We start from the raw sequence: 12,062 nt of genomic DNA, 5'->3' as shown, positions 1-12,062 counted from the left end.
TCTTAGGTCCTAGTGTTTTTATTAAATGCAATTTTTAAACTGACAGCATCAGTTTGATGGTTTCCTTTTAAAGATTTCACCCTAAATGCAGTGGGCCTTAAAAACAGATGTCAAGTAGTGCTCCTGCCACCCTTTACAGGTGTCTTTTTGGGGGTGGTGTGGGAGTAGCTTAAAGTCCTGACTTACAAATGACTTCACTCAGACAAATCTTTATGCCTATATAGAATCCCAACAACCTCAATGGCACTTTCAAAAGGCTTAAACATGCGTCTGCAGATCCCTCTGAAGTGCATAGGTCCTAGTCCTGCAATACATTGCCCTGAACTCTTGTGGAACTTCACTGATTTTGGTGTGGGGATGGGAATGGAAGGTGTTCATGCAGATGCAATGCACTGTAGGACTGAGACCTAAATCTAAAGCCAGGTTCAAAATAGAAATCCTACTATTACAGCTGCTAAGAGGATACAGCCCCTTTCAGGCCAAAGTAGGCCACACATTTTGGTATAAATTTGACTGTAGGTTGCAGCTGTTCTGTAGGAGGTTATGGACATTTTGCTTCCAAGACCCTCTGCAGCAGCCAGCATACACCCAGAGATGGATCTGGCTCATAGTATATTGTACTTATCCTCCTTTAGCTATGCAGTTGCTGTCAGTCACCAAACCCTATTTTCAGATATGATCAGTATTAATAATAAGGAAAGAACAATGCATTACCAAGACAATGTGCTAAACTGTTTAGGTGTTTGTTTGTTTTTTAACTCCACCAAGGTGATTTCAGCCCTACTTAATACATTACCTCCTACTCCCCCCACAAACACTACCTCAGTTTAGCAACTGGGCTTAACGTAAACAAAGTATTTTACCAGAAAGGTGGGTTTATCATCTTCTTTACATTCATTATCATTCTCAGATGGTTTTGTTTCTTCCTGTTGTATGATTACTTCTTCCTCCTCCTTATGCTCTTCTTTAACAACTTTTATTTCTTTTACATCCTGTTCAGGTTCTTCACGCATTTTCAATTCTTTTTCTTGTTCACACTCTTTGCAGGGCTTATTCGTCATTTTCTCTGGCAATGCCATTTGAAATTCAATATTAGCCGATGTGCAGTACTCTTCAAAACCATACAGATATCTGAAGGAAGAAAAATTAAATTCCATGACATGGTGCTAACATTAATTTACATAAATATTAACCTAGTGAGATCTGTACACCTTTGATACATAAAATACACACATTTCATAGGATTCAATAAGTAGGTTATACTAAAACTGACTAATAAAACTTGTTTGTGAAAATCTGGTATCAGTTTGACCATTTTTCTTTTTTTGTTTCTACTTCTTACTACACCTCTACCCCGACATAACACTGTCCTTGGGAGCCAAAAAATCTTACCACGTTATAGGTGAAACCACATTATATCGAACTTGCTTTGATCCGCTGGACTGTGTGTTATAGGTGAAACCGCGTTATATCCGAATTTGTGTTATATCGGGTTGCGTTATATCGGGGTAGAGGTGTATATTTAAACACATGCAAACGATACCTCTGAATCAACCAGTATTACAGAAATATCCAAAATATAGAAAACATTTAAGAACACAAACAGGAATATAAATATTCTACCAATTCCTGAAAGGAAAAATCGAAGGAAAGCAGTGTCCAGTTTGCTCAGCCCAGCAATATGGAAACTCAAGAAGTGCTTCTCCTCTTGAATGAACTGTCAAACCAATTTGAAAATTAAGCTTATAATTACAGTTGGCATTTTCTTAGCCTCCTAGAAAGAAACCTACTTGATTCTGATTATTAGTTATGACATAGGCCACACGTAATAGCACGTTATAAACACTGACAGAAACAAGCAATACAAGCAATAATGGTTTGCCTTGAAACAAATACACTCCAAACTTCAAAACTGATAATACTCCCTGGTTTCGGTGAATTTGGGGTATGTCACCCTGTAACACAAAGTGACTTTTTATTGCAATACTGCATTAAGCATTTTTTATTTTGCTGCCGACATATCCCTCTATCTTCCTTTCTCAAATGCTATTATATCTGTGTGACGAACTGGGAAAGTTCTTAATGTTTTCTCTGAGTACTGTGTTGGTGCCTCAGTGTCCCCATGGCAGTTCTTAAGTATCTGGCAGAGCAAAGGGCCAGTGCAGCTAAATGCCTGACACTCTGTCTCCTAGCAACTGATGGCCTGGGCCCCTCCTCTGCAAAGGTGCCAGCTGAAGGTGTTGGAGACAAAGGGATCAGGTGACCTCCGGGCCCAGGAAAGGGGCTGAGCAGAGAGGAGGGGCTGGGAGGGGTTGTTAGTCTGGAGCTGGCTGAGGGCAGACGTGGGGGTCAGGCTCACTGACCCCCAGAATGGACCCGGCCGAGGGGTCTGGTTCTCAGTACCTACAAGCTCTGTTTTAGACCCTGTTCCTGTCATCGAATAAACCTCTGTTTTACTGGCTGGCTGAGAGTCACGTCTGACTGCAAAGTGGGGGTGCAGAACCCGGTGGTTTCCCCAGGACCCCGCTGGGGTGGACTCGCTGTGGGAAGCGCATGGAGGGGCAGAGGATGCTGAATGCTCCAAGGAGAGACCCAGGAGGTGAAGCCGTGTGAGCTTCTTGCCCTGAACAAGTCTGCTCCAAGGGAGAGGAGGCTCCCCAAAGTCCTGACTGGCTTTGTGGGGAGCAGTTCCAGAGCATCGCCCGGGGACTCCGTGACAATCTGCATCAGAAAGAAGATCATTCGAACAAATCATATCATTAGCAACGACTAGCTTAATACTATGGAATTTGAACAGACTTCTTAAAGCTCTTGGAGAATACTAACAGTAACACCAGTAATGTATAAATACTATTACAATCAAGTCAAATGCTTGGCTTTTTCTTTTGTACATGTATTTCTAATCTTCTCATTCTTGTACCTTTTTACCATTTTATTCTGTATCTTTATCTTTACACTACAGAGCTTCTCCAGAACAGCTAAACAAAATCCACAATATTTTAAGCACTGGACTAACATAAGACTAATACCCATCAAAAGTAGAGTCTTGACATAACAATAAATACTAAAAATAAACTAAAAACTTGTTAAAACCACCATCTTTTACTCATTCATCTAGGAACATCAATATAAAAAAGATACAAATGTGAAAGCCACCTGACCATAGAAATTAAAGATAAGTTCTCTCATGATACCACATTGCTATCCTCAAACACTTCAATTCTACTGACCACTTCATAACAGAGCAAGAGATCTTTTCACAAACCACCTCCGATCCTCCTAACATCCCATTCCCCTACTACTGATTCCCAATTACTTCATTCTGTGGACATCATGAAGGGCTTTGTGGACCAACGTTTGACAACCAGCAGTATAGAATGTATAATAATGCAAGGTTTTCCACTCCTCTGATTTACCTTTCTATTATACGTTTTACACTTCCGTTTTTTGTTTTTGTTTTGTTTTTTCCCCAATACAGTAGAAGCTGTGTTATCCAGCACTTAACCAACCAGAAAGCTCTAGAAAATGGCATTTCAGGGTGCTGGATCCGGGTAGTGCTCACCTCAGGTGGCTCCCTGCAAGCAACGACATGTCCCAGCTGCTCCTAGGCAGAAGAATGACCACGGGGGCTCCATGCGCTGTTTTCGCCCCACTCGAGCGCTGGCTCTGCAGCTCAAATTGGATATCCACTGAGAGCTGTGGGGTTGGCGCCTGCAGGCAGAGGCAGCGCACACAGCCACTTAGCAACACCCCCGCCTAGGAGCAGCAGGACATGTCACCGCTTGTGGGGAGCCACCTGAGGCGAATGCCACCCAGACCCAGCACCCTGAAATGCCATTTTCTAGAGCTTTCTGGTTGGCATGCTGCACCTCAAAACCCCTCCCGCACTCTAACCCCCAGCCCTGAGTCCCCTCCCGCAACCAAACTCCCTCCCTCCATTGGTAAGCATAACTCTTAGTTAACTGGAATTTTTGATTAAGCTCCCATTCCTCCAACATACTAGATAACAAAGCTTTTACTGTACTTTATTTTTGAAAAGAGCAAAAATGCATCAAAATATATACATATTTTAAGATATTGTGGCAAACTAACCCCCATCCAAAACCCCAGATTTAAGTTCCTCTGGCACTGGAGAAGTTTTTATATCTATTATTATTTTTTATTATTTGTATTATCATAGTGCCTAGGAGCCCCAGTGCTGGATCAGGACTCCATTGTGCTAGGCACTGTACAAACAGAACAAAAAGATAGTCCCTGCCTCAAAGAGCTTACAATCTAAGTGTAAAACAAGAGACACCAGATAGATACAAACAGACCAAAAAGGGAATATAAGGAAACTGTGACACAGTATTGGTCAGCATGGTAGGAAGCGGTCCTGGAATGCTAGTGGCCCAGCTATTGTCAAGTTTTTTATAGGCTTAATGGCAGAGGAGAATTTTAAGGAGAGAAGAATAGTGAATTAGTTTTGCAGATGTTTACAGGAATGCACAAAGGCTCTGGTTTGAAAAATTTCACAAGTGGGTAAAGGAGGCTGATATCATGGGGACAATAAGAGGTAGGAGTTGACCTTTTGATGCTAAATGAGAGATGACAGATAGGGAATGGATAGGTCATGAAGGATCCTGAAAGTAAAGACAAGCAGCTTATGTTTGACATAGCAGAGAAGAACAACATACGTAACAGAAGAGATACAATCCCAAGTATAGCATGAAGTGAACAACAGCTTAGATCTTGTCCACACTACAAAGTTTTGTCAGCAAAAGCTGCCTTTTGTAGACAAAACAAAGGGGGTGTACACACTGCAAAGCTACTTGTGGCGGCAAAATTCTGCTGTTTTGCTCACAAAATAAAACCATTTCAACAAGAGGCATAAAACTTTTTGCGGCAAAGTTAAAGTGACAAAGCATCAGTGTACATACTGCTGTTTGTTTTGTTGACATAACTGGCTTCTCCTAGTATCCCACAATGCCTGCTGTGACCTCTCTGTTCACTGTTTTAATCTCTGCTGCCCTGCAGGCATGCACCTCTTCCTTTCAAAGCTCCTGAAAGTATCTGACAGCTGAGTCTGCTGCTCTGCTCTGGGATTGGGAACTAACCATTAATGTGGAATGCTTCTGTTCTGCCCTGCTCTAGGAATACAGCCTCTGGCAGACTGCTGCTGCGGGGAGTTGGGAGCGGGACTGCTCTGCTGCTTTGACATTCCTCAGCATGGAGAGCTCACAGAGCTTCTCAGGATGCTGCTCCCAGCAGCTGAGGAGGCTGTGGGACAACTCAGAGGGAATCACAGAACCATAGGCAGGCAGGCAGAGCGGGCTGCTTTGAGAGAGAGTGCTGTGCAGAGAAGAAGCAGGGGCTGACGTGGAGGGGATGTCCCCCTCCCCCTGCCTCAGGATAGGTCGGTCAGCCTGTTGCCTCCCCCACCCCAGACACACCACTCTCCTTTCCCTCCTTCCCGCACACCAAACTTCAGTTGAAAAGCAACTGGCAATCTAGTAGGATGCCCCTGGAACGAGGGAATTGAGAAACCTCATCATGTGATGTTGTACCTGCCCCATGAGGCATTGCAAACCCTTCCCAAAGCACCCTGCAGCCAGTTGCACAGTGGGATTGCCACCAGAGTGCACTGCTCTCTGTGTCAATGCAAGAGCTGTTAGTGTGGATGTGCTCTGCAGACACAAGGCGCTAGTGTGGACATGCAACAGTGGTTTTAATTAAAATGCTTTAATTAAAGCAGCATAACTTTTGCCAACAAAACTTTGTAGTGTAGACAAGGCTGTAGTCCCAACTCAGTGCAGGGAACTGGATTAGATGGCCTATCAAGGTCCTTGCTAGTCCTACATTTCTGATTCATAAAATTCCAAAATAATTAATAATTTGCAATTTACAGTAACTATTTTTCATAAAAGAGGTGTTTCCATTGGAATCTATACGTAAACATCCCACAATGGTATCACTGTTCATATTTCATTCGTTTTACATGTGCTGTATCACTTACTTTTTGTAAGCACATTTAACATTATATCCTGCAGCTGAGTTCAACACAGGTATTCCAAGATCTTGATACACCTGCTTCCATACTGCTCCACTTTCAATCTGTTACACACAGCAAAATACAAATGTGCACATTAATCTAGTACAAAACATAAGACTAATTAAAGTCTATTATCTCTGCAACAACAGACGAATGCTAACAATTTTTTCACAATTTCTTCAGATCCACAAAAGAATGTATTCGACAAAAAAATCACTGTTCTGCTTCATAGAATTATCATCAGTTTAGAACTTCTGTCATTTTGCATTTCAGTAAGCCACAGTCTCAAACTGCAGGAGTCAGCCAAGTGGATAACAAAAACTTACTTTGATAGTAACCTTATTTACCAGAGCTGGAGTTTTAATTTAAAATAAAGATGGCAGTTCAAACTGTCTGTGGCAATTTGTAAAGTCCTGAATGGTGCAATACCTAGGTTTCCCAGAAACTGCCTCTATCAGCTCTTCCACTGCCTTTTATACTCTTAATGTGCTCAAGTTTTGTAACCTGTTTAGTATGCTCAGTTCCAAAAGTCTTCAAAAGGTACTGTAACACATCTAGTTCTCTAAGTACGTGACCTTTAGCATCAGAAAGATGACACTGCATTTTACTGTATGAATACACATGATCAATTCATAAGTTAATTTTATAGACAGACATCAAAAGTAGGAATAGAGTCCACTGCCCCAGGAATTCCAAGTAAATGATCCAATTGCTGCTTCAAGATCACTTCAGCTAATTCCAGCCAGCACAGTCTTCTATATATGATCCACAATGGGGAGGAGTTAAGGATGCCATAAAAACCTTAACTCAGATTGCTTGCATTTGAGGTCTTGTGCAGTGATTTAGAAGTCTCTACTATTTGCTCAGTGTCTAAAACAAAGGCTCTCAGACAGATATTCACTGAATCCTCAGAGAAAAAGGAAGTACTCTGACAGACTACATTATTATACAGCAATAGTTACATCTACTGCATGTATCACAAAGAAATTAATTATATAATTTGTTTGTTTAAATGTTTGTTTTTTTAATAATGCTGCTGGGTGTATGATGTTGCAGGATTAATTTGTCAGATTCCTAGAGTGTTTGTATAGGAGTCTTATTTACTATGACTTAAATATAATCTTTCATATTTTTTACCTCAGACTTTATGGGTCTGAAATACTTTCCATCTTCACTTTAATACTTACATTATCAAATCCTCCAAGCTTGTGTACAAGTCTGAATAATTTAAAGAGATTCAAATTTCTGTATCCAAGTACAGGTCGTTTATTAATAGGAGTCCCTGTGGAAGAATACAATTATTAAAATATTTTGAAGTGTGTCTTTTTACTGAGCAGAAGACCAGAAATTTATACCTAAATTATTTCACGTTACTAAATATATTACTGCAAGCTCTTTGATTCTGACCATATCATGTGCATAGTACAGTCTTTATTTATTTTTCTATCTATACAATAAGTCTGGCCCTACCAAATTCACGGCCCATTTTGGTCAATTTCACGGTCATAGGATTTAAAAAATCACAAATTTCATGATTTCAGCAATTTACATCTGAAATTTCACGGTACTGTAATTGTAGGAGTCCTGACTCAAAAAGAAGTTATGGGGGGGTTGCAAGGTTATTGTAAAGGGCGGGGTTGCAGTACTGCTACTCTTATTTCTACACTGCTGCTGGCTGTGGCTCTGCCTTCAGAGGTGGGCAGCTGGAGAGTGGCAGCTGCAGGCTGGGAGTCCAGCTCTGAGTGCAGAGCCGCCACCAGCAGCAGCACAGAAGTAAGAATGGCATGGTATGGTACTGCCACTCTTACTTTTGCACTGCTACCTTCGGAGATGGGCCCTCAGTCAGCGGCCGCCACTGTCCAGCTGCCCAGCTCTGAAGGCAGCAGCGCAGAAGTAAGAGTGGCAATACCATACCATGCCATCCTTATTTCTGCACTGCTGCTGGTGGCGGCTCTGCATTCAGAGTTGGGCTCCTGGCCTGCAGCCGCTGCTCTCTGGTCGCCCAGCTCTGAAGTCAGTGCAGAAGTAATACTGTAACCCCCCTAAAATAACCTTCTGACCCCCCTGCAACTCCCTTTTGGGTCAGGACCCCCAATCTGAGAAGTACTGGTCTCCTTCCTGTGAAATATGTATAGTATAGAGTAAAAGCACAGAAAAGCACAGATTTCACAGGGGGAGACCAGATTTCACAGTCCGTGACGCGTTTTTCATAGCTCTGAATTTGATAGGCCCTTAACAATAAGATAATAAAAATCATAATCAAACTATGCAGCTTTATTTAAAAGCTCACTTTTATCTCAATCCACTAAAGATATCACAATTTTGGTGTGTGTGTGGGTGTGTGTGTGTGTGGGTGAAACAGGGGCCTCTGAACGCAAGTCTTACCAAACAATTAAGAGAGAAACTATTTACTTTCTGAAAGCATATTTATTTGTAATCTCTCCCTATATATCTGTTAAGGATTTGATATATTAAAGGGATATGTTTTTAAAGGCATTTCAGTTTCTCTTATCAACAACACAAACATTCAGGTGGTATTACAATGCACGAGCTAAAGCCAGAATAAACTGAACCATCCAAATGATATTTGTCATTCTAAAATAAATTTATTGAGGCCTCTTATTAAAATTATGAAATGGAATGTATGCAGTAATAGAATTAAGAACAAAACTAGGCATTAAATGCACAGCTATATACAACACAGGGATATAGTGTATGATATACAGGGGTATATGGACCATATCCACTTATTTTTCAAAGCAGGGATATGTCTGCATTTTAGTACTCACGAATGCTGAGAAGACAAAGAGGGTCAAGTGACAGACTACAATCTCCTAAATCACAGCAAAATATGGATATGGCCACACTGGTTCCCAAAAATGAATTGCAAAGCAATAGTGGGTCATAGCTCAAAGCTTCAATATACAATACGTAATTGAAGATAAAACACCCACCTCTGTCTTCCATAAATTTGTATAACTGTTGTAGAAAATTCTCCCTTTCCTCTGGAAAAGGCTCTATTTCTTCCTAATAAAAGTAATACAAGAAAAGAAAATTTATCATTTGTCTTGTTAAGCACTTCTAACTAGCAGATTTTTAATTTGGAAAACTATTGTACCAAATTAAGTTTACATTAAAAAGTTTGATTTACTGCAGAATTTAATGACACTGACAGCATGCTATACAGAGGGCATATGGTCTCTGAATGTTAAGCCATCTGGAAACAGGAAAGGCTATTTCCAGCTAATAAAAATTGTAAAAAAACATATGGTTTGATCTTTCGGGGTTTTCAATAGATTATCATCAAAATGTCATAAAAATTCTTATAAATCAACACAAGCTCTCAATTGTGTTAAATTAGGCAGAAAACAGAGTAGACACCAATATTGCTCCTCAAAAGATCACACATAATTTCTTTAATGCCTGGATGGATGAAGTCACTTTCAAAGATGAAGCGAAAGATAAAATTGTGCCTGCACTTTTTTCTTCAGTGGTTCAACAAGCCACTAGTAACATGCTGAGGTTAATGACATTGCATGCACATTGCCAGGAGTAGAGTACATGGTATACACTTAATTTGAAGCAAACAAATCCAGAATAGGGACATCAAAAATATTTGTGGCTATTAAACATATGGCAGTAATAAACCTCTACACTAGATTAACCATCAGCAGAGATCAATGGCAAGACACTGTGGCTCAGTCCAACAGCTCCTCCCAAGTTGGTTAGAAAAGTCCCAGAAATACCATGTGCCTCAACTGATATTAATTAATATCTCCCATACGAGTATCATCTTACTTCTAGTGTAATCAGAACTTCTAGGAATTTTAATCATTAAGTTTAAGATATTTCAAAGACGCATGCAGAGTAGGAGTTCGTTTCAATTCTTTGTATTCTTTTTAATTCTGACCCATAGCAGACTTTCTGTGAGTATAACTGATGTATCATTTCTGTAAATAAAGAAAATTTACTTTGTCGCTATGTCAGCTTAATCTTTCCATTCTACTTCTTACCCTAAGCATTATGACTTCACCCAGCCAGAAGCAAGGAGACAAAAGTATTATTCATCAAGACGTGTGCAGATACACCAGACCTCGGTTGAGAAACTTACAAAATTTGAATACAATTACTAAGAATATGATATAAATAAAAAAGACAACTCCTCACTGAATAGCCTCAACAGGTGGGGGAATGAAAGCAGGACTGGCAAAGGCTACAATTAACAGAATTACCAGTAAGGAGTTTTCTCTTGTTGTACGTGTCCTCCCCCTCATCCTATAACAAATACACTAACAGGATACACAGTGGAAGTCAAGAGGAAAACATGCTTCTGATGTGTTGGCATATTCTCCATTTAACATTAACTAATAACAAAAACTTGCGTACAAGAGGGCCATATAGTAATTTAGCAGGTCATGTGGGTGAAGGGTCAGCCCAAGTTGCTGACAGCAGCCTAAAGATTAAGAATCTTTAGTATACAGTGAGAGAAAAGAAATTCCCATACCAAACTACTCATGTGATCACTGACATAGCTAGAGATCCTTCTTGACATCAAGATGAAATAAGGGAGGTTGTGCTGGGTCTGACTGAAATAAATACTTTCTCTTGCATGTGAAAAGAAGGAACAAAATAACAGCCAGGGATATTTTGCAAAATGAGAAGGACTGTATTCTATCTAGACCAAAAGTCTCAGATATTGTGGAAATTCAGGAGATTTCCTTCCCTGAAGTAATCTGAGTCAGAAGAGAAGGAAAAAAGTTAGATTTGGCAAATGGCTCACAACCAAGAAAATGCTTGTCACTAGAGGGTGACTACATAGAACCAAATGGGTCAGGGAGGAATGCACTGACCAGATGTTCCCAGGAAATCTAGGGTTTCAAGAAGAGAGCCAAAAACCAGAGGTGCTGTAGATACTGAGCAGAGTGCTGTGGGTGCTGCTGCCATCCCCTGTGGACCCTATGGGTATCTTACACTGCAATTTGACACTGCCAGCTGACTCAGGCTTGTGGGGCTTGGGCTAGATGGTTGTTTAATTGCAGTGTAGACATTTGAGTTTGGGCTTCCGCCCCAGCTCTGGGATCTTCCCACTTCATGGGGTCTTAGAGCCCGGGCTCCACATTAACTCGAACATCTACACCACAATCAAACAGCTCCTTAGTCTGAGCCCCATGAGCTCCAGTCAGCGGGCATGGGCCAGCTGTGGGTGTCAAACTGAAGTGTAGACATACCCTAAGATACTATTCCTGAAGCACAGTGCAGATACTTGTTATACCAGGTACCAAAACTGCAAGTAGGTATCCCTTGCTGTAATTAAATTCCCTGCTAGATTCTAGGACAATGTGCTAATGGGACAGAATTAAAATTTGATATGTCAAGATCTACAAAAGAGTGTTTGTACATTCTCAGAGTGTGCAGACCCAGTGGATTTTGCAGGGGGACTGAAGTGAGTTAATGATCCCTGCTATTCTGAGAATCTCATGAAGAACCAAACTGGCTGTACTCTGATGCCAAGGCATCCTGGGAGATTGTTAGATGCAGACTTATAACCTTCAATATTCTGCCATCTCAGCCTATTGCAACATTAGATAATCTCATCGGTGTTCACTTTGGGAATACCAGTGTACCTGTCAGCATTATGAAGGTTAAAGGAGTCAGCAAAATAGCTTGTTTCTAACTTGAGGAAGCAAGCAGCTTGCTGCTAACACTCATATTGTATATATTTTATTATAACTCAAAGTGGATCCTGGTCCACACCTCCATATTTGGCTGAAGCTAGATTTAGTCCTCCCATTCCCATCATACTAGTAAAGGAGAAGAGAGTAGGAGGCAGAGCCCCATTTGGAGGGGGACACTGGACGGAAAGGAGCCTTAAAAAAAAAAAAGAGCAGGAAAGAACCTAATCTCTCAGATTTCTATGGCACTTATCACCATGGTATCGAAGTATGAAATGAAGATGATGGAAATAAAAAAACTGTTCCTACCCATGACTTGCACTGCAGTTAGAGAGGCCTATGTGTAGTAATAAGGGAAA

The 12,062-nt window shown here is 40.8% G+C and overlaps 1 protein-coding gene across 1 annotated transcript in view; it reads right to left on the bottom strand.

Annotated features, from left to right (window-relative positions):
• Nucleotides 1-12,062, bottom strand: part of ARID4B (AT-rich interaction domain 4B) — a 194,169-nt gene that overhangs the window by 62,048 nt on the left and 120,059 nt on the right. Inside the window, exons 12-15 of the mRNA XM_050951541.1 lie at nucleotides 8,986-9,054; nucleotides 7,219-7,313; nucleotides 5,996-6,093; nucleotides 864-1,131 (exon numbers count right to left, since the gene is read on the bottom strand). Of these exons, the coding sequence (XP_050807498.1) occupies nucleotides 864-1,131; nucleotides 5,996-6,093; nucleotides 7,219-7,313; nucleotides 8,986-9,054 (530 nt within the window). The remainder of the gene's footprint in view (nucleotides 1-863; nucleotides 1,132-5,995; nucleotides 6,094-7,218; nucleotides 7,314-8,985; nucleotides 9,055-12,062) is intronic.

This window comes from Gopherus flavomarginatus, chromosome 4 (genome assembly GCF_025201925.1).
Source record: "Gopherus flavomarginatus isolate rGopFla2 chromosome 4, rGopFla2.mat.asm, whole genome shotgun sequence".
Lineage (NCBI taxonomy): Eukaryota > Metazoa > Chordata > Testudines > Testudinidae > Gopherus > Gopherus flavomarginatus.
Note: the sequence above shows the minus strand (reverse complement) of the source record. Positions and strands in the feature narration are given on the sequence as shown.